This window comes from Fusarium falciforme, chromosome 10 (genome assembly GCF_026873545.1).
Source record: "Fusarium falciforme chromosome 10, complete sequence".
Taxonomy (NCBI): domain Eukaryota; kingdom Fungi; phylum Ascomycota; class Sordariomycetes; order Hypocreales; family Nectriaceae; genus Fusarium; species Fusarium falciforme.
This window is the reverse complement of record NC_070553.1, coordinates 2,683,419-2,709,035: the sequence shown is the minus strand read 5'-3', so window position 1 is coordinate 2,709,035 and position 25,617 is coordinate 2,683,419. Positions and strand designations below refer to the sequence as shown.

Genomic DNA, 25,617 nt, shown 5'->3' with positions numbered 1-25,617 from the left:
CTTGGGATCGGAAGCGCCGGGTCTTAGGAAGGCGCGACCCACATTAAGCCTCCTCCCACTTGTTCCTGTCGACTTTCCTTGAACGGCCCCCACTTTTCCCGTGCTGCCGCCAACCGACGTCATTGTCATTTGTCACTCCAAGGAACCTGAACCTTCCAGAGCCTGAGGGTCTCGTCTCATCTCGCATCTTCGACGCCATTCGCATCATATCGCTCGCAAACCGCTCGGTGGCCCCTCTAGAGATACAGGTCCAAGGGGGAAACCGGTTCTTATCGCTGAGTCTCGAGGGGCGGTACTGAGGTAGATATGGGCGCGCTCTGGCTCTGCTTACCATCCTCCTCGACAAGTCTCCAGACACCCATCATCAAACCATCATTCTTTTCATTCCTCCTGATCATCGGTAGCAGCCAATCCCCGGCTTGTTTCCCTGTCCTGTTAGAAGCTAGACCACGTGTTTGAACGCGGCCGTTTCCCTCCACCGCTCCCCGTTGGCGGTGCTTGCCTGTCTATCCTCGCCGTTGCAACCGGCCTCGTCTTGGCTGGCGGTTGGCTTGGTCGCTTGTGCTTCATCGTCTCTCCTTATTCCTATCTATCCTTACCAGACTACCCTGCGTGTTACTGCAGACCACTCCTGCATATATCACTCAGCCGAGTTCCGCGGGCTGCTGGGACCACACCTCTGCCTTTGAAATGGTGATGGAGACCGAGGCCACACCCTCCGAGTCACATCCAACTACGCCGGAACCCCCGGACTATGTCAACCCTCTTGAATCCAGCTCACGCTGGTACCTGACTGCCCGTGCCCAGGCCATCCGTTCTGCCGCGAGCCTGGGCTTCAGCATCGCCAACCGCACTGATCCTCCTGCACCCTCGCCCACGCGGGACATTTGGCTCGATGCCACGCTCGCCAAGGCTGCTTCTCCAAGCAATACGGATCGGGCCAAGACAAAGATCAAGGCCGAAGTATGGATCCCGCCCCGTCCCGCCCTCGGCGCTCGGACAGCTGTCATCAACTTCCACGGCGGCGGATGGATTCTTGGGCAAGGCACTGATGATGCCCGATGGGCCGGCGCTGTCATGGCGAACCTAGACGCTGTTGTCTTTACCGTCAACTACCGACTGGCGCCGTCATGTCCCTTCCCAACCCCGATGGAGGATTGTGTCGACGCTGTCCTCCAGATCAAGCACCGCGCTGCAGAGTTTGGCATTGACCCTGATCGTATCATCCTCTCGGGCTTCTCCGCCGGCGCCACCAATGCTCTTGCGAGTTGGCTCATCCTCACGGATCCCGGCCGCTGGGGTTACAACTTTTCCATTGAGCCTCCCCACATTGCGGGGTTGGCTGTCTTCTATCCTGTTCTTGACTGGACCATCTCACGCCCCGAGAAGCGGCTCACATGCTCACGGCCGGACCTCACACTGCCCAAGGGGCTTACGGATCTCATAGATGCATCCTTCATCTATCCAGCCATTCCCCGAGAGGATAGATCAGACCCACGCCTGTCCCCAGGTCTGATGCCTGACGAGCTCTTGGGAAAGCTTCCCCCGATCCACATCGTCCTTTGCGAGTATGACATGCTCCTGGCTGAAGGTCTCAAATTCACCAATCGACTCAAGGCTGCCGAGAAACGGTTCACTATGCGTTTAGTTGCGGGCGAGCGACATGCTTGGGATTGTCCTCCACCCATGTCACCTAAAGAGAGCGTCAGCATCGAGTACCAAGAGGCTGTCGAAGCAATGGCCAGCTGGTTTGGGAAGAAGTGTGAGACCGACACAGAGTCGATGCGGTCTATGAAACTCAAGCGGCCGACGCTGAGACGGCCCAAGTATCTCTCATTCAAGTCCTGGTCTGGGAGGTAGTGGCCCCTGGCAGGCTACTGCTTGGGCGTCATCTTGATAATGGTTCTAGTTTGCCTTTTGATTCTGCTCTTGTTGGCGTTGGTATCTGGTTTGTCTGGTTTAAGTAGCGTGGCGCTTTTTCTTGCAAGAAACGGAGGTCTCAACCGAACAGAGGCTGGTGAGGAGTCGTCTCCATGATAGACGGGCGGTGGCGCTCGATTTGCTTTATTGCGTTTCAGTATATACTATACTCTGCGGGCGCGAGACTGATGGCACATACACTACACGATACAGAATAAAAACATGCTTAAGCATATCAGTTTAGGACACACGGGGGAGTGGCGGTTCAAGAATCGTCACATGGACAAAGAGTCAGAAAACCTCTGGAGCCAACTCAAAGCCAAACAAGCATTCCCAGCCCTATCTCGGCATCGGCGCCCGCTCTTTTCGGCGGCCGACTGATGGGTCTGTTTCACGGGTGTGAATGCGGTATCCTTCATTGAAGAACCAGGTACTTGTATCCACCGAAAAGATACGTCTGCATTCAAAGCAACAAAAGGAATCCGCTGGTCTGGTTCAAGGGTCCAGGGACTAAAGGCATGCTGCCCACCTTCGGAAGCGTCGGAGGTGTGTGTGAAGGTCTCGGGAGGCTAGACGGCGGGCGTCGACTGGTTCCTTCACCTTGTGTCTCTTTTTTATTTTCTTGGCTTCAACTTCAAATGATATCTAAGAAGGGACATGCTACCGACAGAAACATGGTCGAATAATGATTCCACTTCTCGTCATCGCGAGCTCTCGACAATCTCACGATTCTTCTCGGTTACTGCAACAAAAGCGATAGCGATAAACGACGGGAACGAGCGAATCTAGACCTGTGGGGAGAGGGCTCAAGTTGGTCACCTGCATCTTCTCTCAAAGAAAAGTCCTTTGGCTTGTGACTGGACTTTCCTTTCGGACTTTGTAAGCATCCCATTTTCGCGACCGGGTTTCTTGACGTGTCCGCATTCCGTGGAGCCCGGCACCTCCGTAAAAAAAGGGTTTGTTGTGTAAGTGACAACAATGCAATACCGCGGACTTTTGTTAATCTTCCGCAACTTGCGGAGACGATCGGGCTCGTGATTCCATGTCTCGGAATACAAATTGTCATCCTTTGGCAAAAACTGCCGAAATCTGCCATTTCCATCATGAACTTGACTGGTGGTGGGTGCCATCATATTATGCGCAGTTGCGGTCATCTCATCCCTACGCCCTTCCCATGAGCATAAACCAACTCTATTTCCTCCCAAGTCTATATCTTACCAACCTCTCACAATCTTCATGTAAGCATCTCAAAATATCCCATCAGCCTCCCTTCTGTCGATCCTTCTTTGAAATGATCCACGCCTCCCGGCCGTGAGATGGTGTGCTCGGCTCCCGGTTGCCGACTGGCTAGCCTCAAGACGGGGCGGATCTGTTCTCCCGCACAGTATGTATGACGAGGGGGCACTGACTGAAGCTTTTATGATTACCATGACCGCCAACCCGGCCAAGATGGGATTTTAAACGAATCTCGATTTGTCGTTGCTTCAACACTAATGGTAGCGTTGAGCTCACTCATCACTGAACTTCGTCATCATCAAAATGATCTTGTTCTTGGCAACTCTTTTAAGGTTGCGCTTAAGAGAGCGATATCGGGGCCGATTGGCACGCCAAGATCAGCTCCTTTCCATTCGAGTTTGAATCAAATCATCCGAACATCGGCCTACTTCACATGATATTAAGCTTATGCGAATTTCCTGTTCTGTCATCCAAGACATTGAAGCGCCATTTCGGGGTCCAGGACGGTTATTCACGAGACTAAACACTACATCGACGGGATTCATGGTTGCACAAACGTAGATTCGTTATCATTAACTCGGCGGCAGCAGCTCTATGCTGTCACAGCCTGCCAGGGCTGTTTTGTGTTGTTTAAATATCTCGACATCCCTCTTGCAAGAAGGATGTCTCTACCAATCACGGTGTTTTCCAGATAAATGGCTGGTCGCTACATGCTCAGCTCCGCCATAGTGTACGTGCAGAGATTCTGGTTTCGATCGTCATGGTAAACTAAGGGTTGTTTACCACTTGGCCTCCTTGCTGTTGATGAACTCCTTGAGGATGGTGACAACCCTGGTGAAGGCAGCAAGGTAGGCATCGAGCTCCTTCTGGACGAGCTCAGGAGTCTCGCCAAGCTTGGCGTAGAAGTCCTTGCGGTAGGGGACGGCACTCATGGCAGCGCTGAAGACGGGCTTGACAAGCCAGTTGTGGTGAGGCTTCAGGGTGTCGGCATATGAGGCGCGGAAAGAGTCAGCCAGCTCCTCCGAGGGGTTGGCGACGTTGCGAGCGAGGGCCTGGCAGGTGAAATCGAGACCACTGTTGGAATTGGCACGTTAGTCGATGATTCTACTATGGCAGGAGGACATATTCCTTACCGGATGAGCCACAGAGCACCCTCAGTAGCCTCGTGCTTCTTGGTCTTGAGCTCGTTTCGGCAGAGGTCCTGGATGTTGCCAGACTCTGCGGGAGCAGCGGCCTGACGGGCACGGAGTTTCTACCCAGTATCGTTAGGCATATTCTTGTAGGATGTGGTCTTGATGGAGAATGTAGGTCTGTCGATGCAGTCGTGGAGTAAGGGGTAGGTTACGGACCTCGATGTTGAAAAGGATATCCTTCTTGACGGGGCCGAAGGCAACACCACCGATGGCATCTAAGAAGAGGGCAATTAGATGTGTAGATCAACATTTTATGCATGAATTCTTACCAAAGATGGTGGTCATAGCCTCGGAAGCCTCGAGGAACTCGGTGGTAGAGACAGCATTGCCGTTGGCCTCATCGACAGGGACATCAGCGTAGGTACGCTTCAGGGTCTGCACAATAGTGCCACCAGGGGGGTACGAAGCAGTAGACATGATGAAGGATGGACGAGGAGTGATTGATAGAATTGGAGGAAAGTTGAGAAGCTGAAGATGAAAGGGAGAAGATAAGATGGGAAAAAGGAGAGGTCGTTTGAGGTTGCCGTGGCGGTAGCGGAGCGGTCAAGCTGTCCCCTTGAGGCAGGTACAGGAGGGGTCTAGGCTCTGGCTAAGGTAAGGCAGGGGGCCACTAAGAGAGGGGTCGAGACGGTGAACGGAGGGGCACAGCACAGTGCAGATCGATAAGATAGGGCGTCCAAAGTGCGTGCAGCAAGGTGGAAAGAGGGGCAATGGCGCACCCCACACTGTGTTTCTCCGGAGCCGGACTTTTTTAGCCTCCGAAGAGGACCGTCCAGGAACCCCACGCATTCCCACCTTGAGCGGCTCGCAGAATGGGCGGAGACAGAAGCTCCATGGTACGAGTTTGAGCGGAACCTGAGCTGAGCGGAAAGACAATGTGTTTTACCCGCAGTGCTTTTGATACGAGAGACACATGGCGGAAGCTCACCGCCAAGGGAGGGACCTAGATCCTTGGCGGGGGGGGGCATGGTGTTGAGGTATGGTTATTGGAGTTGAGACTTGAAGAGTCATGAGATGGACTCGTATGTGATGAATGCAAGCTGTACTTGGTCGATAGTATCTATATATACCCCGTCGATCCTCAACTGGAGTTGTATTGTGCGACATGAAGGTCTGGTTGTTTTGAGCTCCCTCAAGCTAATCCACTCATTCATCCACCCTGCTCAACAAGCTCACTCTTGGCCAATCTTAGGTCAGTCATGGTCTTGGCAGCTGAGGTGGCCAGCATGGTCCGACTTCTCAATGCCTATCTGCATGATCTCGGGATTATCGAGGAACATTATGAAGACGGTTATTAAGAAGGTTGGAAGCTTCCAAGCATCGGAACAATCACCTTGAAACGCATCTCGGACCGCGCTGATATAGCTTGTGACGTCATGTCGCCCGACGATCAGCTTCGAAGAAGCAAGCAAGCAAGCAGGGAGAGACGCGGCACAGGACGTTGCATGCAGTTCAAGCTGCTACAGCCATCCGCGGATAGGGATAGGCAATGTAGGTACAGTAGCTAAGGGTCCAGATCAAGATCTAGAGGGGAAGCTTTTCTCGCAGCTCAATCAACAAGCAATAAGATCTTGCTCTAAACCCAGAGCCTAAAGCTTCGCATCCTCTCAAGAAGCAGCAATTGGCCCGTACGTACAAGTGTGTGCCCACAGCCCAGCCTCCCGCATCTGCTCTCAGCCCTGTGCGTCGCCTATTACGTGTTCGCTGTGCGTGCGGGTCATGGCTAGGTATGGCCGATGGATGCCATGAGGTGCCGTGATGCGCTTGGCTGCCTCGACTGGGATGTGCGTCCGGGCAGCGCGTAGAGTGTCAGAAGCAGTTGTTTTTTTTTCTTGGTTTTCCTGGGCAAAGGCCAGCCACGCCTGTCTGTTGGACAGTTGGACCATGAAATGTTGCCTGCGCGCAGCCGTGAAGCCCGGCTTGGCGAGGTTTTCCCCCTTGCCCTTCCTGCCCTTTCAGCTGGCCCTGGGGTCGATGACATCCATCGTCTTTTACCTTCCCCCATCTGCTCTGTTCTTGCCCGTCTCACCGGCTGCTGCATCCATTGTCGCGTGAGAGGGAGCCAAGGCAATCAAGACGAAAATCCTACCCAGTAGCAAAACTCAAAAAGCGACCGTCATCCTCAAGATTCCTCTTCCCAGCCTCTTTTCTTTCCTCTTCCTCTTCTATTTTTCTGCCCCTCTTTGCGCCTTGACTTGCCCCTCCACTCCAATTAACGTCCCCTCACTCAACTCTCCGATCTGATCCATCCTCTGCGCGCCCGAGACCCTGAAGCCTGCTCGCCTGTCGCACGCACCCTTCGACCCCTGCGAAATCTCGAGATCTGCGGTCATGTCCGACTCCAAAAAGGATGGTGGTGGGAGCAGCAAAGGGTCGCGTCTGTCGTCCATGTTAGATGGGCTTAAGATTCAAGACCAACTGCAGGACGCCAAAGTTCATCTCATCCACCAAAAGTCAGTCAATTCAGATATTCGTTTCAATTTTGCCGCTGCTGACGCTCCCAAGGCACAAGATTGGAAAGCTAGGTAATCTGGTATGACCACAACTTCAATATCCTGGCCCCACTATCATATGTCTTTTCGCAATCGTAATAACACCAAACACGACTTGCGCACCAGTTACGAGAGGAAACTAACACACAAAACTCAGTTCAACAAGAACCATCGTCATGACGAAGAACACGAACAACGGTGCGACGCGAAGCGCACCAAGATGTGTGAGGAGAACCGCTTCCAGTCTTACTTCCCCGAGCGTGAAGGCAACCTGGTGAAGTGGTATGTCGACGGTCGCGATTACTTCTGGGCCGTGTCTATGGCCCTCGAGCAGGCCAAGGAGTCCATCTACATTACCGATTGGTGGCTTTCTCCTGAGCTGTTCCTCCGTCGCCCACCACACGCGACCCAGGAGTACCGACTTGACAAGCTCATCAAGAGAAAGGCCGAGGAGGGCGTGCAGATCTACGTGAGCATCTACAAAGAGGTCGAGCAGGCCTTGACCTGCAATTCGGCTCACTCAAAGCATGCATTGCGAAGGTATGCTACGCACGTAGTGCCCTGAGGCGTGCTGAAACTGATCGTCCACGTGCAGACTTTGTCCTAAAGGCAGCCCTGGTCATGGAAATATTCATGTTGCCCGCCATCCAGATCACAATGTCTTTGAGAACTTAGGTGGTAAGTATTCAATTCGGGGCTCTCCCCTTCCGAAGCGCGGGCCGGGCCCGGAGTGGATACCGGGGATCCGGGGGCCCGTGGCGCCGGCATCGACGTTTGAGTATAATTCTAACAGTCTTACGCTTAGACATGACCCTATTCTGGGCCCACCATGAAAAGTTCATCGTGATCGACTACTCCCTTGCCTTCATTGGAGGTCTGGATCTGTGTTTCGGTAGATGGGATAACCACCAGCATGTGTTGTCGGATATTCACCCCGAAGGCGTTATTCATGAGACTTTCCCGGGCCAAGACTTCAACAACAACCGAGTCATGGACTTTCAGAATGTCTCTCAGTGGCAGGATAACGAATTGAGCAAGGCCGACTATGGACGAATGCCGTGGCATGACGTGGCCATGGCTGTCATTGGACCCTGTGTCTACGACATTGCCGAACATTTCATCCTGCGCTGGAACTTTGTCAAACGTGACAAGTACAAGCGCGATGATCGGTTCGATTGGTTACTACTCGAAGGCCGTGAAGGAGAGGATGAGGATCTAGTCGGAGTCCAACGTCCCAAGCACCCAGTCGGAGAATACGTCAAACATCCCTACAGCCCTATTAGCACCAAGAACCTCGAAAACCGAGGAACAATCAAGGCTCAGATTGTGCGATCGAGCGCAGATTGGTCCAGCGGTATTCTCACAGACCGGAGTATCCAGAACGCCTATATCGATATCATCTCCAAGGCTCAGCATTATGTCTATATTGAGAACCAGTTCTTCATCACGGCCACTGGAGACCAACAGCTCCCTATTCGCAACACAATCGGCCGCGCCATCGTCGATGCCGTGGTACGCGCCGCCAAGGAAGAACGAAAATTTCGTGTCATTGTTTTGATTCCTGCCGTGCCTGGTTTTGCTGGAGACCTTAGAGACAATGCGGCTGCGGGCACACGAGCCATTATGGATTATCAGTACAAGTCGATTTGCAGAGGCGAACACTCAATCTTTGGCCAGTGTCGCGCTCAAGGTGTTGACCCTACCAAGCATATTTTCTTCTTCAACTTGAGATCCTACGATCGTTTGAACAAAACCCCTGGCATCGTCAAGGCTGAAAAGGAAACCGGCGTTAGCTACCAGCAAGTTCAACGTGCTGAAGCTGAGGAAATCATGGCAGAGGGTATCCACGGTAGTTATGACCCCGAAGACTCAGAGGGTGACGAGCACATGCGCGGAGATAAGAAGCAGTCTGAGTTGGATGAATCTATCAAGAGGACCATGGAAGCACGCAAGATCTTCGAGGATGCTTTGCCAAAGGAGGAGGTGAAGACGTCGGCTTCCGTTGCTCACCACGCCATGGCTGGTGGTGATTTGACTACGGAAGTCTGGGATGAGGAGGACCCTGAATCTGAGATTAAGAACTGGATTCAGGAGGAACTCTATATCCACGGCAAGCTTCTTATTGTCGACGACCGAATCGTCGTATGTGGAAGCAGCAACCTTAACGACCGAAGTCAGCAAGGTGATCATGACAGCGAACTCAGCATTGTCATGGAAGACACACGTATGATTCCAAGTACCATGGACGGCAAACCATTCGAGGTTGGTTATCACGCGGCCACCCTCCGGCGGTATCTATGGCGCGAGCACATGGGTATGCTGCCCCCGCAGCCGCATGATGCTTCTGAGGACATCAACGCCATGCCTCCAACCATTAACCCTGAGAACAACATCTATGAGAATGACGAGAGTTACAAGTTCGTCGAAGACCCTCTTAGCGATGAGCTCTGGGAGAAGTGGACCAGCCAGGCTACCAAGAACACGGAGTTGTTCAGACATGTATTCCACGCTGACCCAGATGACCACAGTGAGTACTCCCTTCCTCATAACCGGCTCATGTTGCCTAATTGCTTTTGTCACAGTCAAAACCTTTGAAGATTATGATCGCTACCTTCCGCCACGAGGCGTCAAGGCTGGTCACGTCTTTGACCAATTCATGCCTCCCCAGGACTGCAAGAACAAGCTGGCACAGATTAAGGGTCACCTGGTGTGGTTTCCGCTTGAGTTCTTGAAGGATGCTGAAATGGCGGAGCGAGGACTGCAGGTCAATTCGTGGACCGAGTCCGTGTATACTTGATACGCCTATAACGCCTACGTGTTTCTTAGTTTAGGAGTAACGACTGGAGGTAACGAGAGGGGTAATGGGAAAATATCATGGCGCGTTGGTGAGCTTAATGCTCTCGAGATGTTTGTTAGTGGTGTTTTGATAACATGGGTAGTTAGGTTGGACATGCATCCGGTGCCCTCATTACCAACGACCCTAGAGTCGTATCGAGAGAAGATGTGATGGCTCGTTATTATGATTTTGATGCTTTTCCGAATCAACTTTTGTTATTGGACTCTGTCTCACGGCGCTAAGACTAGTATCGAGCACCGATAAGTATGCAACTATGAATGGCTATCAGGTGAAGGGTAAGTGACTTGATTGGCGAAAGATAATTGAGTTAAACACGATATATAAACATATACCGTCTCCATCTGAATGATACAACTACTGCTTTATTTGGTAGGTATGTAAATCCGCCTGAAGTTAAAGGTTCGTTCATGTGCCTGATAAGATCACGTGGGGCTTTCTAGATATCTACACAATGGGGGTTGTATCCCCTCACTTCCTTCAACACTAACAGCAACACGTCATCCATGTCTCGATCCAGATCTGGCTGTGCAACCTGCAAGCGACGCCACCGAAAATGCGATGAGACAAAGCCAAGTTGCCTGCAGTGTCGGGCTCAAAACATAGTCTGTGAGGGTTATGACCTTGTACTTCGCTGGGATGCGGGAATACCATCACAACGCCGTTCGGTTGGGACTGTCATTCCTGCAGGACCATTGCCAGACCGCAGCAAGAAAAGGCGCAGGATAGACGAGGGCGAATTGCAGCTTCAAGACTCTGAGATGTCTCCAGTGAGACAGAGACGGTTACTGGACGCTGCTACACGGTCGCATTCGCACTCTCTCTCGCCGGGCAATGACCTGTCAGCAGGGTTGACCCGAGGAGTCGGAAATATCGACGCTTCGCCAGCAAAGTCTTCACCCCAATCGTTATCTACGGTTGATTCTCCTCAGACTCCAACATGGCATCAACCTTGGCCAGGAAGAACCGAGAGGGAGAGGTTCCTGTTTAAGCAGTGTATGTTGAATTATACTGAACTGTGCTTTTGGTTTTGCAAATACTGATGAACTCTGCAGTCTGTGAAACAACAATGTTCTTTCTATATTCGACTGACCGCAATGACTGGTTCAAGTCGCATCTTTGTCGTCTGGCGTATGAATCAGAGGCCCTCCTGTCGGTCCTCATTGCCACGCATCTCTACACGTTAAACCCCCAAGATCCAGCGCCTGACTTTGAGGAATATTACAACCGCAGTCTTCGCTTGTTTCGCGGGCAACTTGATTCGTATGATGGCACCCTTAACATGGGGATCATGTGCGCAGGGTTATTTATTTGCACCTTGAATGTGAGTGAAAGTCCCTGGTTTTCTTCGAACATACAGCGACAAGTCCCATGAACAATGACTAACAGCAAAAATGCTAGCTCTTTCAAGGAACCCCGTGGTCGGCTCACTTGGATCTCATGACTAGAGTGTACGGCCTCGCGTCTGATCTCTTACACCTGAGAGATATGCCACAAGACCTGCAATTCCCAATCGAAACAATGGGAGTCATGGACCTACCAACCCTTGTCAGGGGCCGCCGAACTGTCACTCTTGGGATATGGTCTCGCTACCGAGCTTCACAAGATGGCTCATCAAGTGGAAGGACAACTGGAGTCGAGATAGTGACTGGTCTACCTCGCAGCCTCCTCGATATTTTTGCGGAAATCCAGACTGAAAAGGCTGACGACTTGTTCTTGATGTGGCCTGGCGAAGTGGGAGATGTACCACATTGCCATCTCTGGGAAGCATATCGTCTTGCGGGGGTCTTGACGGGACGCAGATTGAGGAAATGCATGGCAAACGACGACGGTAGTAAAGCGACTAACACCGGCCTGGCATCCCCCAGTACCGAAGTGCTCATGTCTCGGCTCATGGCTGCTATAGATGCTCTATGCGAAACCTGCCGGCGATCACAGTACTCCGAGTCACTCGCTACCAACTCGATACTCTACCCCTACACAGCCGCACGGCTCGAGGTCGCGGTACTTGGCCGTCGGCCTGGTTGGGTCCAGGAACTGCGTCGGCTCGTCAGGCTCTGCGATCCGTACGCTATGACGGCCAACTTCTGCACCCTTGATGAGATGCTGGATGAGGCGCTAGATAAGGGTGACGACAACTACGATATCGACGAGCAGGCCAGACGCAGGAACACCGAAGTTGCAACCTTCTGACCCTTCTCGGAATAGACCATCTTTGATATCTTGCTTAGCCCAAGTTGGCATCTCGACACGCCAATCAGAGTCAGATCGCCAATCTTTCAAGTTGACGTCGACCCCTGGGCTCTGCGCTAACCGGAACAGGCTGCTGTAGCCGCCGGTGATATTCTATGTTGATGGCTTCACTATGGTGTTCCTTTCCCTGGCCGGATCGACGAACGAGGCGAGTTTCTGAACATTGAGTCTTGTTGGCCAGCACCAAGGAAATTAGATTGCAGATCTGTTCTTCGTCAACCAGCGCGGCACAGTCAATGGCTTCTAAATCATCGCTGTCATGCTGGGTAACTTATCGCGCCCACGATTGCGGGCGTACAAGCTGCTTCTCAAGGTTGGCGGTGGCCCTACAAGACCTGCGCCATTGTCCTAAAGATTCTGTTTGTCCTCTTTACCTTCTTCTATGAAGAAACCAAGTATATCCCCATACCCATCGGGAGCACCGAGAACGCCAGCGTCAACCAAGACAGCCTGGAGAGGCTCGACAAGAACTCGCAACCAAATGCCAAGGCTACTCAGTCTGCAGCCGACCTAGAGTACAATTCATTCTCAGCGACTGTCCCACTTCCCAACTCGTACAGACAGCGCATGCGCACGGGGATTCAGTGCGCAAACTGCGTTCTGTTTCTCGTCCTGCTTTCAACCATCAACTCGATTGCCTTTTCGAGACCACCATACAACTTCAACACTACCAAAGTCGGTCTAATGCTGCTGGGGTCCTTTGTCGGCAATATGATTGTAAGCATCTACGGCGGCTGGCTCGGTGATTCGCTCATTGTGCGGCTTGCCTTGCGTAATGGCGGCATCTTTGAGCCTGAGATGAGACTGTATATTCTGGGATTGCCGGCGCTTTCGATGGGAGCTGAACTTGTTGTCTACGGAATGACTGTTGACCGAGTAAGACTCGTCTTCTCTGGACCTTGAAATCACAATGTCTAACCGACAATGACAGGGTCTTCAATGGATCTACCCCAGCATCGGCGGTGCCCTCTTCGCCTGTTGAGGTGGGATCTGTAATGGGTGTCAGCTGCACCATTGTCAGTGACACCTACCAGAGCGTGCGTCGAGAAACCTATGTGTGTTTTAACGTGGTATCTAAGCGGACTTACTTGACAGGTGGATGTTACCTTCCCCGCCGAATGCTCCCCGGGCCCGGACGCTAAGCCGGGGGACGGGGGGCACTATCCCAAAAGAGGCAGCTGTAAGAGCCAATCAGCTTTCACGACCAGGTCTAATCGGGTGACCTTGGGAGGTATACCTGTATGCCTCCGCAGCTGTTGATCTCGTTGCTCCCTCTCATTTTGTTTCTCATCATCATTTATTGATATCTACCTGCTCTGTGCCTATATCACCACGTTTGGAGAAATGTCGTGGGAACAGCTCGTGTCCAAGAAAAAGGAAAGCCTCCGGGACTCTGTCCCCCAAGAATGGAGGCTCAACCCAAACGTTCTAGCGAGCCTCACCGAGATGGGCAACAGTCGTCTCATGACTCTCGACCCCGTCAGAAAGTCAGGAATCCTAAATGAACTCGAGATTGAAATCACCGAGAAATACTCTGCGGCCCAGTTAGTGAGCAGAATGGCACGGGGGGACCTCAAGGCTGTCGAGGTGGTGACGGCGTTTTGCAAGAGGGCGGCCATCGCTCAGCAGCTCGTGAGTGAAACACAGTTGACTTTTAGGCGCGCAGCTGTTTTTGATGCTGTTTAGCTTTCCTGTCTCACTGAGAGTTTCTTCCAAGAAGCTATTGAGTATGCTCAACGTTTGGACGAGTACTATGCAGCAAATGGCAAGCCCATTGGCCCTTTGCACGGTCTACCGATCAGTCTCAAGGTGAGGATCCTGTACCGTATACTGGATCCAATTACTGACTATTACCTCACAGGACACGTTCAAGGTTATCGGCCACGATGCCACCGCAGGTTTTGTAGCGGGTCTGAAACTCGGACCCGCCAAGGAGAACTCGTCCCTGGTGGACTTGCTGATCAGTGCAGGAGCAGTCTTGTACGTCAAGACGAATATCCCACAGACTATGATGGTCAGTGGCTCGTGTGTTTGATAGATGGGGCTGTGAGCTAAAGCCTTCAAACAGACAGCCGACTCGGAGAACAACATCTTTGGCCGAACCCTCAACCCCCACAACACAAAGTGGACGGCTGGTGGCTCCTCAGGTGGGGAGGGTGCCCTCATAGCCTTCCGCGGCTCTCTTCTTGGAGTTGGTACTGACATTGCTGGCTCGATACGTATCCCTTCCATGTGTTGCGGGACATATGGCTTCAAGCCCACCAACAACCGAGTACCCTATGGGAAGCAGTCCGAGGGAGTCTTGTTGAGCCTCCCGGGTCCCTACCCATCAGCAGGTCCGTTGGCGAACTCGCTCGAGGATATTCAACTCTTTATGGATGCCGTCATAAACGGACGGCCGGCAAAGTACGATAGCACAGCGTTGGACTTGGCTTGGAGAAGCCCGAAACTACCTTCCAAGCTCTGCATTGGAGTGGTTCCCGAGGATCCAGCTTACCCAGTTCACCCCCCTATCCGAAGAGTCATGGACTCTACCATCGAAAGCCTGACCCGTGCTGGCCACAAAGTGATCCGGCTACCACACGACCCAGCACGTGGTGTCGAGAAGGGTCTCCTCATCGCGTTCCAGTACTACGAGTTGGGCCACGAGCCAGACGAAGACCTCGCGGCCATACTCGGAGAGCCCCTTGTCAAGTCAGTGGCGGCAAATGCACACCCCTTCACAAATGTCTCGAGGCCTGTGCCCTTAGACACAGATCCCCTGCATAAGCTTGACAGGCTGGATAGGCTGCGGGCCGCCTACGTCGCCGAGTGGAAGCGGACGTGGTTCGACAACGGCTTGGATGTTATCCTAGCGCCCGGGGCGGATAAGACAGCTGTGCCACACGATACGTATGGTATGATGCCATACACATGTCTGTTCAACTTGTTAGATGTGAGTCATATGGGCAATTTTGAACGCGGAAGAAAACTAATCAATTCCCTCTTGTATAGTTCCCATCATGCCTCATCCCCACGGGAAAGGTTTCCAAACTCCTGGACCCAGAGCCAGTCAAGGTAACAGCGGGTTTCACTCCTGACTGTAAGTGAATTGTGTCTGAAGAAACATACCTGACAGTGTGACTGAATATGTATGCAGACGACCCTGAGGCACAGGATGGTGCACCCTGTGGAATTCAAGTAGCTACCCTGTCACTGAGGGACGAGGAGTGTCTTGCAGCCGCGGGTATTATCGACAGGGATATTAAAGGGCAGCAGATTGCTTCTGCTCACATGTGATGAGAGCAGCTGAAAGATACCTCCTGGATGGAAGGTGTCTGGAGGGGGAGATGCATATTGATAGCGTATAGCGTATTGTCTAGGCTCGGCAACCAAGATCCATAGGTACATACATACTGGCACACTCATCCTGGATTCTCGACACTCTCTAGACGTTCAACGACGGCCCTGGCCTGCAGCTGATCGAGGTGCTGTCACATACAACCATAGCTCGTAGAAACCGTCAAGCCCTTCTATATTGCTCAATTTCCTCCATTACTGGATGTCCCTTCCTCTAATTTTAGAACCTTCCATCTCTAGGAAGGCATGTCATTGAGCCAGCGCATGAAGCTATACCCACAAGACATTCTCTAACAACTCTATGAGAGATTATTTACGCATTTGCAAAGGCAAGTGCAGCGAGTGTGAGAAAACTGGTGCTCCGTGCATCTAGAAATCATCAAATAGCTGCTGTGACGGCTGCGACACACTTGGACAGGAGTGTGCCAACTTCTCCCATGAGGACCACGTCATACTGAATGACTTCAAGGTCTGCCACTTTCTATTCTTCTTCCCAGCCCACGCTGGCAGGTATTCCATAATGCCGTCTATTCCAGCTCAATTGTGCCAGGAGGCTTTGAAGTTCTAGCAAGACTGTATTAGCGCCAAAGCTCGAGATTCATAGGGCCATCTGTTTCTTACAAATCATAGACAACACGAGACACACCATCTACCTGATTGCAAATGGCACGCGCGACATCCTAGATAAGTGATTAGTACGCGAAAGAACGGCACAAAGATTGGGTGATTTACCCCGAGGAAGGAGTTGTCAAAGTTGAACACCTCGGCGCTCATGAAGTCCTTGGTACGGACAGCGCGGAGGATTACGATGTAACCCCAAACGCGCTGATCACCAAAAACACCAACACTACGGCTAGTATCAAGACCAGCAAAGGCTTGGGACATCTAGGAGGGCATGTTTAGCTTGCACCCATCTTGACCTGTGTGACGCGCCCTACCTGGTCGTAAAGGCCAGCCTCCTTGATCATGTTGATGAAGATATGGTCAGCCTTGCGGGCGATCTCAACTCGCTCCTTGGTAACGTCGCCAAGAATCCTGATGGCAATTCCCGGTCTGCATTCGACCTGGTTAGTAGACGCTTCAAAGCTGGAGGGTGATCAACATACCCGGGGAATGGGTGCCTGTTTACCAGCGACTCGTGTATGCCGAGTTGCCGACCAATTGCCCTCACTTCATCTTTCTGTGTAGTAATGTTAGCCCCATGACCGAGCGTAGTCAAGACATGTACAAGACTCACGAATAAAAGTCTGAGCGGCTCGATAAGCTGTGATAGAAGTCATGTCAGATTTCACTGCGTCATGAAAGATGGAAGTGTAGTGTACTTACACGTAAACCTTGCTAAATGAGCCGTCTTGGTCAGTGTGATCAAACTTGGCTAATCGGTGTTCGACTTACGCCCTTCATCATTCGCTCAGGCAAACCGCCGACGTTGTGGTGAGCTATCTCTAGTTAGCTGGTGTCCGCTTCCTGCACGACTTTGTCGAGCTGCATCAACTTACTCTTGATCGTCGCCGAAGGACCTCTCCATGAGAGCGACTCGATACTAAAATGCTATTAGCTTGGACTCGGCATTACAAGCTCAAAAATGACTTACACATCAGGGTATAGTGTCCCTTGCAAGAACCACTCCACCCTCCCGGAATTCGGTGTGTTTTCTGCTTCTTTCTCGATCCTGATAGCCTCTTGCTCAAACACATCGATGACTTTGGTGTAGTCAGTATCACTGTCGCGAACCCATCCAAGATAACTTACACGTCGATCCAATGATCTTTCGCTTCTTTTCGGGATCGGAAACGCCCTCAAGACGACTCAAGAACAGCTCGCCGGCCTCGACAACATGGAGATTGATACCGAGATGGTCCCTGAGATTCTTCTTGACCTCCTCGAACTCGTTGAGACGCATGCAGCCGTTGTTGACACCGATCGCGTGGAAGCGGTCCCCAATGGCTTCACGCATCAAAGTCGCTCCTACAGTGCTGTCGACACCGCCACTTACACCACCAATGACGAGAGCTTTGGGACCAACAAGTTCCCGGATGCGAGCGATCTCGAGCTCGACAAAGTTGCCCATTTTCCAGTTTGGTTTAGCTCCGCAGATGTTGACGCTGAAGTTCTGCAGGAGATCGGTTCCACGGGGGGTCTAGATCCGAATGTCAGAGGGAGTTCTAATGCAAGGCCTTGAGGGGACGAACGTGTTCGAGCTCAGGATGAAACTGGACACCTAGTCACCTTGTTAGCATCCTCCCTTACTGAGCCACAACAAGACAAACCAAAGATAGGCTTCTCCTTGTGGGCGATGCCGGCGAACTCTGAATTCTTGGTGGCGGCAATGACCACAAAGTCCTTGGGCAAGTTGATCAGCTTGTCAAAGTGGGACATGAAGACAGAAATTCCGTCTCCCAGCCCGGCGAAAAGTCTGTCGGCATGACTGTTGACTTTAGTGATAGTGACGTCGGCGTGGCCATACTCTACGGGGAAGGGTCAGAAGAAATTTCAGATGGTGTTTCAAACGTCACAAACCTCGTGCCTCTCCGCGAACAACATTCTTTGAGTCGATTCGCCAAGCGATCTCTTGGCATCCATAGCTGGGGTTAATAATATTAGTGTCATGGCGCGTATGATGCATGTTGGAGCAAGCCGTACCAAATACCACTGAACATCTGTGTTAATCTAGGTTCAGAGACTTAAAAGGAGGGTAGAAAAACACTCACAGAATGGGTACATCGAGTTCAAAAACACCAGGATCAACATCTACACATATGAGTACGTGTAACAGGACGTTTGGGAGACGGAAATCATACGGGGTGAACCCTCGTCATAGACAGAGGAAGGGCCTAGTAGCTCAGTCAGACCTCAGCGCAAGCAAGACAACCCGAGATTTCACACCTCCAGAAAAGATAATTCCTTTGGGTTTCCATGACAGCTCAGCGACCTTGGTGGTACACGGAAGTAGCTCAGCGAAGACGCCGAGAGCTCGAAGCCGTCGCAGAATAAGATGGCTAGTTTGTGAGCCAAAGTCGAGCACCAGGATGGTCTGGAAAGACAGGGTCAGCTAGTCCATTCTTCTTGCGACTGTACATCGACTGCCCCCCTGCACGCTTTATCTGGGGTGCCTCGAGGCTCCAATTCTAGGCTTCTACAGGGTAGTGGCGGTACATACGTCGAAGTTCTTATGAGGCACCTCGTCCTCAAGAGTGGAAGCCATTGTGATCTTTCAGCGGCGTATCGAGCAGATTGGTGGCATTCGCAAAGTTGTCTTCGTGCTGAAGAAAAAAAAAAAGGACCCCTCCACCCCTCCTACCCTTAGTGATCGACTTAGGCTTATCTTATCGGGTGTATCAGCTGCGGGGCTAATCCCTTTCGGGTAAGTGGGTAACCACGGTAAGTGACTCAAATGCAAACGGTGCACCTAATGATGACTGGTGCGTTTACCGCCCTCTGTCAAAGTAAATGTAAATAAAATTTTGATAACTCAACTCATAGCCCTAATAATTGCGCTGAATTGAAGGCCCTGATTACACTGTTACCTGGTGTTTATGTTTTTTGCTTCCTTTCTTTTTGGTTCTTGATGTTATTGACCTCTCCTCCCCAGTCAACCAGGCTTGACTGAGGGAGTGATAAATCCATCTCAGGACACGGAAACCGAGCTTGTCATGGGCAATGATCCAGCCCAACATCAAAGAATAGGATAGAGCACTCTGAGAAAGTAATAGATAGCAAATTGAAACGAACCCGGTATAGCTCTGCCAACCTCATACATGATGACATTCTTTATCCAGCGACCATAACTCCGTTAAACCCCCCACTCCAACCTATCATGCCCAGTCCTCATAATCACTCAATCAAATACATCCGTGGCGAATCGCTCATTTCGATGCTTCTCAAACCATTCGCGTGCCTTTTCTTCTGTTGAAGCACACTTCATGTGCTCCTCTGACCACTCCACGACGAGACGGACACAAACACCTTCCACAGCCTTGCCAACCTCCCGGCTTCCGCAGATGTATACCTTGGCGCCCTGATCCCACAACTTGAACACGTCGGCGCGGTCGTGATAGAGCCTGTCCTGCACGTACTTGCATCCCTCTGACTTGTCTGTCGCTCGGGAGTAGGCCCGTCGTACCGAAACTGCCCCCATCTTCTCCCAGCGGTCGAATTCATCAGCATAGAGGTCGTCGATATCGGGGTTGCGGCAGCCGAAGAAGAGCATGGCTGGTGCGAGGTTTCGTCCCGCAGCAAGCATGGCGGCCCGCTCTTGCATGAAACCACGGAACGGCGCGAGGCCAGTACCAGCCGCAATGCAGATAAGTGGCGTGTTTTCGGCATCACTTGGGAGATGGAAAGCGGCAACTGAAGGACGGACTGAGACATGAAGCTTCTCTCCAGGGGAAAGTGACGACAAGAAGTGTGTCGCAACACCGACATGGCGACCCTGGCCAGAAAGTGATGGTGCGTCGAGCAGAGAATACGTAAGTGTGAGCTTGGAAGGGTTTGCAAGAGGAGAAGACGAGATAGAGCTGTATGAGTTAGTCAAGGATCCTTCAAGAGGAGAGAGAATGTTGACTTACTATTGACGGACCCTCATCGGAGGCAACATGGCAAGATATGAGCTGATAGGGAGGGCGACGGCCGGGTACTTCTCAAGGAGATCAAGGACCGACACCTTCTTGGCCGAAATTTCCTCAGCGTATGCATCCCCAGTAAGCTTTTCAAGCCCCTCAATAATAGCCTTGTCTTCGGTTGCTTCTACCAAGGCAAGAATGTTCTATTTATCATGTTAGCAAATATCCGTGGCCAACGTTATGACAATTCTTACCCTCTTCGTTGCCGGCTGTGACAGCTCTACATACGCACTGAAGACGTCATACGCAGAGATTTCTGTATTCGTTGGGAGAGTGGTCGGTCCGTCTGAGTGAATCTTGAGGAAGACATCCCAAGCGAGCTTGAATCGGCGAAAGACGCGTCCGACAGTGGTCTTGGGGTTCAGGGGCAAGATGGCCAGATAGTCGCCGGCCTTGTATGTCATACCCGTGGGGAGCTGGATCTCGATGTTCTTCTTGGGAGGCCCCGACGCGGTAAGGGTTTTCTCCGAAACCACCAAGGCTTCTTCGACGTCTTGTCGAAGTCTCGTCTTTCTCGGAGTCGACAGTTCCACTAGCAAGCCTCGCTGTGAGTCAGCTTTGCCATCGACCCCATCACCTCCGTACTTCTCCTTCAAAGCAGGCCAGAGGATTTCGTCTTCCCATGCCTCAAAGTCACTGAACATGTCGCTGACTGCGGCATCAGCACTGCCCATGGGGACAAGGCGAGTTCCGCCCCTCTTCTCCAGAGTTGCATCCACGAGCTTGGGAATTCGGTGGAACGTCTCAACCCAGTCATGGTGGCCACATGCGAAAACGGCGTAGGAAACCTTTTCCATCTCCTGTCCACTCAGCCGTTCCATCCAGTTGATGAAATGAGCAGCGTTGGAGGGGGGCTGGCCCTCATAGGACGCAGTGACAATGACAACCGGATGATCTTCAGGCAGGTTCTGTTTGGCCTGGTCCAGAGGGCCAATGTTCTTAGCAGCGAAGCCGTGGCCTGGCGCATCTGAGGCCAATCGCTGAGCAAGGGCTTCGCAAGTGCCGCTGTTGGAGCCATAGTAGATCGAGATGGGCTTTCCACCGGCCCCCTCAGCACCAGAAGCTGCAGAAGCCTTGGTACCTGAAGTTGCATGACCATGGCCGCCTCGGCCAGCCAAGGCATGCTCGAGTTCAGTCGGCGTCATGCCGTGCCGAAGAGTTGCTCGCATGTTGAAGTGTTTTGGTTTGATTGTCAACGTCTCCTGTATCTGGAGCTGGTAGTTGGAATCATCCATGGTAAAGTTGAAGTTCTGCAAGAGCATTGCCAAGGCGAGAAGGGCCTCCTGCCAGGCGAAGGGTCTTCCAATACAGGCGCGTTTGCCATTTCCGAAAGGCTTCCAGCAATTAGAGTGCTCCTTTTGTAGCCTCTCGAAATTCTCGTCCAGCATTCTCTCGGGGCGGAATACTTCGGCGTCTTCGCCGTAGACGACAGGGTCGAGATGGGCTTTAGATAGCATGCAAGACACGATTTCCCCCTTCTTAACGAGGTACTTGCCTCCCAGGAACGTATCTTCAATGGCCTCGACACCAAAGCCGGGGATTGGGGAATTGAGTCGCAGCGTTTCTCTTAAGATCTAGGAAACAATTAGCAAGACACAAAGAAGACGACTCCTTGGGAACCTACAGCAGAAAGGTACGGGAGCTTGGTGAGATGCTCAACAGTGATGGGACCACGGCCAATGACTTGGTCGACTTCTTGCTGTGCTTTCTCATAGGCCTCCGGATGCTTCAACAGGTTATAGAAAGAGAATGCCAGTGTACCCGAGGTCGTCTCATGGCCAGCAATCAAGAATGTGACAAGCTGGTTGCCAATGTTTTCGTCCGAGAGCTTCTCGCCAGTCTGAGGATCAACCCCCTCAAGCATGGCAGTGAGCAGGTCCTTTCGATCGTTAGGCCTCTCCTTTCGGTTGGCCACGACTTCAGCGGCCAGATCCTTCATAACCTTGATGTCGGCAAAGAACTTCTCATTTGCTGCACGGTAGAGAAAGTTGGGGGCAAAGGTCGGGCGTCTGTTTCTAACACCAGACTCAGTGAGGAAGTCTCCCATAGCCTGAATGAATGGGTGCAGCTCCTCGCGGTAATATGAGTTGAAGCGAAAACCCATCGAGCACAGGGCAAGAGTGTCGAGGGCGAGACGGGTAAAATCATCCGAGGCGTTGATGGGAGTTTGAGGGCCGTGACGGGCAAACTTCATGCACATCTGGGTAGCTATGTCATGCATCTCATCAAACATGCTGCGGATGGAGAGAGGTCCAAAGGCAGGGAGCAGAATACGATGTGCTTTGCCCCAATTTGGCTCATCATTGTAAGCCGTAAAGAGGCCATCGTGAACGCCTTCTCGAACAGTCTGTTTGCGTCGTGTCAATGGGAGTTTCGGCGCCAAGATCAAGTCTACTCACACCCAGGACAGACTTGAGCGTCTTCTGAAACCTCTTTTCGTCACAGAGTTCGTTGACAAAGGCATTGGATGATGCAAAGATGGGAGACTTGCCAGGTAGGCGTAGTCTGAAGATGGGGCCTTGAGGGTGTCAGTTTTTAGTTGTTGAACCAATTCCCTGGGGGTAAGAATAAGCGTACCATAGGTATCGGCCAGGCGTTTCAAGTCAGCCAACGGGCTGGTGGTGAACTCGCCCAAGTTTCCAATGAGGGGATACCCAGGGGGTTCCGGAATAGGAACAGACTCAGCCATGGTGACGATTTGAGGTGAAGAACGATGAAGATGGGATGATGAGGGGGTTTTTGGCAGTGATCACATGAAACACCTCGAAAGTGCGGAGAGAGGGTGCTTCGTCGTTGTCCTTTCCCACTTATTCAAGGTCCGCGCGTAGCCGAAGATCTGGAAGGAACACCCTGGATGCTGTCAAAAGGAAAGAATGCCACGAAACAACGGCTTGTTTAAATAAAAGATGGATGAGAGAGTCAATAACAGAGAAAAGAATTGATATTACTGGGTTAATTGATCCTTATCTGACCTGCGTAGGGATCAAAATAACCGAGCACCTTAATGGATCGTCCTTTATACCTTCCGCCTACTTCACTTTGCGTCATACAAGGACGGATTTGGGAGGCCAAGAAGTCAAGGCGACGCAATGCGCCGCCATCTTCGTCTCGCGAATCCCGACCGGACACGGAGGTCATCGTCTCAGGCAGGCCGCTGCTACAGTGCAGCTACAGCTGCAGCTGCAGCAATGCTGCCTGCCTGCATCACCGCTGTTACATCCGTCTCGCAGTAGAGCCACAGGCCGCAAGCCCCCCGGCCAATGATCGACGCCGCGTTTAAGATTGTCGCTGTCTCGCTGTTCGCGATGCCTCGGCATGTCCCATTTTTCGCGCAGCGGGGAGGCGGGCCACATGGGTCCTCCGACCGACGGCGCCACAGTCCGGGGGTCGGAGCCGAGGCGTGCATTACCATGTGTGGCGGTGTCAAGAATCTATCCGAGCGGGCAATTACAGCCAATCATGTATTTGCAATAAGTGCCGATCTCTCTTCTTACAGACATTCTTCCACTCTTCCACAATTATTCTCCATCGGCTTTCGTCTCTCTTACGCTCCGACCGCCGCGGCCGGAGTTTGACATTTCGTCAAAAAGTCCGTTCTTCAAACACCCATACAAGAATGAAATATTAAACTGGGTCCGTTTCCCCAATGTGTATCAACTCCAACTCAACCTCACAGTTTATGCCCTCCCATCTTAGTAGTTAGGAGACTCATAGCTGGGAGGGTTGTAAGGGGAAGAAGGGGGGTTGTATGGAGATGGAGGGTTGTAGGGAGAGGGAGGGTTGTAAGGAGAAGGAGGCTGGTAGGGAGGAGAGCTTGGCTGGGTCGAAGTAGTCGTGGCCTTGGAGCTCTCAGCCGTAGTCGTGGTCTCAGCCGCAGTGGTAGTAGTCTCGACGGCCGTGGTGGTAGTCTCAGCAGCTGATGTGGTGCTAGTAGACAAGGTGGTGGTGACCTTGGCCTCGGTGGTGCTGGTCGAACCCTCGGCAGTGGTGCTGGTCGTGGCAACGGTAGAAACACCAGTAGAGGTGAGCGTGGCCGTGGTCGAAATCTCGGTCGAGCTGCTCTTGTTGGGAGGGTAGCAAGGGCTAGCCTGGACCCCAGACATGGCCAGGGCAGCCAGAGTGACAAAGAAAGTCTTGGAAGAAACCATGGTGAAAAGAGTGTAAGAGTCGAGCTTGGAAAGAGTGTAAGGAGTTGGATTGCTCGTTGATAGACAAATTCGACAGTTCTGCGGCTGTCACGGCGTCCTCTTATACCCGTAGTCTCCTTTTGACAGGAATCCGGTGCGCCTCTCCCGCTGTGCGGAAGCTGTCAAACAACGCCTCAGAAGGACTACCGACATGGCTAGCCTGCGGTAGCGTGGAACCGAAATGGATCCCTTAATCGTCCGAGTCCTCAAGAACGATACGAAAGGGCAAGTCGTGAAGCAGCATACGGACTAGCCTCATCGAATCCGACAAGGCCCAAGATTAGACAGAAGCAACTGAGTGGGTTTCCGTCTACACTAACTAGACGGTGCCGCGAATAAGGAGGCTCGTTCGGATATAGCATTCGTCCAAACAAAGTCCCCGTCGTCAAAAAGGCCCAATCTTGTTATACGAAATCCGATGCATCCAACAGGGGAAATTGCATCTGAACCCCCCCTCCACTGACTCGTGCCGTTGAGATCTAAACCACCCGAGGGATCCATCCCAACTGAGACCCGGGTCCACCAGCCCGCTTGAAACAAAACGCAGTGATATCACAAACAAGGCTTCAACTTGCATGTGCTGTAGGTGCAAGGGACGAGACGAAGCACGGCACTTGTTGCCGAATCAGCCTTGCGAATCGACAACTTTCTCATCTCCCGAGATGGAGTCGCAAAGGATGATGCTCCACAAGTTGCCTCTGCTGCTTGCCAGTTCTCGACTTGTAAGCATTCGGTAACCAGAATACGATCACATTCGCAATTGTGACTGCTGGTCTATTTTTGTAAACATGTTCCTCTAGCCAGAGTTTGTTCTCTAATCTCCGATGCTTCCATGTTCCCTCTTCATCAACTCGCCTCACAACTGAGTTCACGTACTCTCACTTTCCAAAGCGCATTCACAGCCATTTGTCAATGAAAAACAGGTGTCCGCACAAAAGCAAACCTCTTCTAAACCTGGGGGACCACCGGTTATCTCTTGCCATCTTGTCTTTGCATCCCGCTTAAGTAGATGGCATAATCAAGAGTCTGCCTTCCACACACAAGCTATCAGGGGGTTTCCCCTAGCGGCATGGAGGCCTGAACAGGTCCATGAAGGTATAACCGGGTTGGGTTTAGAATGCTTCATACAGAAGTTCGTATTTACGTGAATATGTCCAACGCGTGTCCCCTGGCTCACACGACGTATCGAGAGGCGCTAACCTCGCGTTTCAGGAAGCACTGCTCATGTAGGTTGATGCCACACACTTAACCTTCTTCAGCTAAAAGGTGTGGACGGATAACTAGGGGTAACTCGTATAGATCTGTAGATGTACAATGCCGCCAATACGAAAGGCAAGGACCAACGTCCAACATCATTTGTTTACCATCCTGGGTTTCACACCATCCTTTGGCACACAATAAACACAGACATTCATGTCAAAAATCAGGACAATGGCAATCTTCGTTTCAATGTGGGTATCCCTAATCTTGACTCGTTCATTCAACCAACCACCAATGCCGCTCACGGCTCACTTCCAAGCC

The 25,617-nt window shown here is 51.9% G+C and overlaps 8 protein-coding genes across 8 annotated transcripts; 4 read left to right on the top strand and 4 right to left on the bottom strand.

The window, feature by feature from the left end:
- Positions 1 to 690: 690 nt before the first annotated feature.
- NCS54_01271800 (Abhydrolase-3 domain-containing protein) lies at positions 691 to 1,860 on the top strand (the record flags this gene model as incomplete). The annotated part of the gene is made up of 1 exon (XM_053157944.1): positions 691 to 1,860. One exon carries the CDS (start codon positions 691 to 693, stop codon positions 1,858 to 1,860), a length of 1,170 nt encoding a protein of 389 aa, XP_053013919.1.
- Positions 1,861 to 3,935: 2,075 nt separating this feature from the next.
- Positions 3,936 to 4,766, bottom strand: NCS54_01271700 (GLTP domain-containing protein; the record flags this gene model as incomplete). Its single annotated transcript, XM_053157943.1, has 4 exons — positions 3,936 to 4,230; positions 4,290 to 4,408; positions 4,506 to 4,564; positions 4,619 to 4,766. The coding sequence occupies 4 exons, from the start codon at positions 4,764 to 4,766 to the stop codon at positions 3,936 to 3,938; spliced, it is 621 nt and encodes a 206-aa protein (XP_053013918.1).
- Positions 4,767 to 6,680: 1,914 nt separating this feature from the next.
- On the top strand, positions 6,681 to 9,638 carry NCS54_01271600 (Phospholipase; the record flags this gene model as incomplete). The annotated part of the gene is made up of 6 exons (XM_053157942.1): positions 6,681 to 6,802; positions 6,855 to 6,882; positions 6,999 to 7,381; positions 7,437 to 7,519; positions 7,647 to 9,368; positions 9,424 to 9,638. 6 exons carry the CDS (start codon positions 6,681 to 6,683, stop codon positions 9,636 to 9,638), a joined length of 2,553 nt encoding a protein of 850 aa, XP_053013917.1.
- Positions 9,639 to 12,207: 2,569 nt separating this feature from the next.
- Positions 12,208 to 12,930, top strand: NCS54_01271500 (MFS domain-containing protein; the record flags this gene model as incomplete). Its single annotated transcript, XM_053157941.1, has 3 exons — positions 12,208 to 12,214; positions 12,262 to 12,824; positions 12,880 to 12,930. The coding sequence occupies 3 exons, from the start codon at positions 12,208 to 12,210 to the stop codon at positions 12,928 to 12,930; spliced, it is 621 nt and encodes a 206-aa protein (XP_053013916.1).
- A 362-nt stretch (positions 12,931 to 13,292) lies between these two features.
- NCS54_01271400 (Amidase) lies at positions 13,293 to 15,227 on the top strand (the record flags this gene model as incomplete). The annotated part of the gene is made up of 6 exons (XM_053157940.1): positions 13,293 to 13,580; positions 13,635 to 13,757; positions 13,810 to 13,962; positions 14,017 to 14,883; positions 14,943 to 15,030; positions 15,088 to 15,227. 6 exons carry the CDS (start codon positions 13,293 to 13,295, stop codon positions 15,225 to 15,227), a joined length of 1,659 nt encoding a protein of 552 aa, XP_053013915.1.
- Positions 15,228 to 15,814: 587 nt separating this feature from the next.
- NCS54_01271300 (GMP synthase [glutamine-hydrolyzing]) lies at positions 15,815 to 18,492 on the bottom strand (the record flags this gene model as incomplete). Its single annotated transcript, XM_053157939.1, has 19 exons — positions 15,815 to 15,851; positions 15,909 to 15,967; positions 16,020 to 16,172; positions 16,226 to 16,340; positions 16,394 to 16,467; positions 16,525 to 16,551; positions 16,614 to 16,625; positions 16,683 to 16,726; positions 16,787 to 16,830; positions 16,882 to 16,990; positions 17,040 to 17,427; positions 17,480 to 17,508; positions 17,558 to 17,755; positions 17,808 to 17,872; positions 17,931 to 17,939; positions 17,999 to 18,038; positions 18,089 to 18,121; positions 18,174 to 18,321; positions 18,448 to 18,492. The coding sequence occupies 19 exons, from the start codon at positions 18,490 to 18,492 to the stop codon at positions 15,815 to 15,817; spliced, it is 1,629 nt and encodes a 542-aa protein (XP_053013914.1).
- A 633-nt stretch (positions 18,493 to 19,125) lies between these two features.
- Positions 19,126 to 22,598, bottom strand: NCS54_01271200 (Bifunctional cytochrome P450/NADPH--P450 reductase; the record flags this gene model as incomplete). Its single annotated transcript, XM_053157938.1, has 6 exons — positions 19,126 to 19,804; positions 19,856 to 20,052; positions 20,104 to 21,483; positions 21,534 to 22,256; positions 22,309 to 22,427; positions 22,487 to 22,598. 6 exons carry the CDS (start codon positions 22,596 to 22,598, stop codon positions 19,126 to 19,128), a joined length of 3,210 nt encoding a protein of 1,069 aa, XP_053013913.1.
- A 1,003-nt stretch (positions 22,599 to 23,601) lies between these two features.
- On the bottom strand, positions 23,602 to 24,057 carry NCS54_01271100 (uncharacterized protein; the record flags this gene model as incomplete). The annotated part of the gene is made up of 1 exon (XM_053157937.1): positions 23,602 to 24,057. The coding sequence occupies one exon, from the start codon at positions 24,055 to 24,057 to the stop codon at positions 23,602 to 23,604; it is 456 nt and encodes a 151-aa protein (XP_053013912.1).
- Positions 24,058 to 25,617: the final 1,560 nt, after the last annotated feature.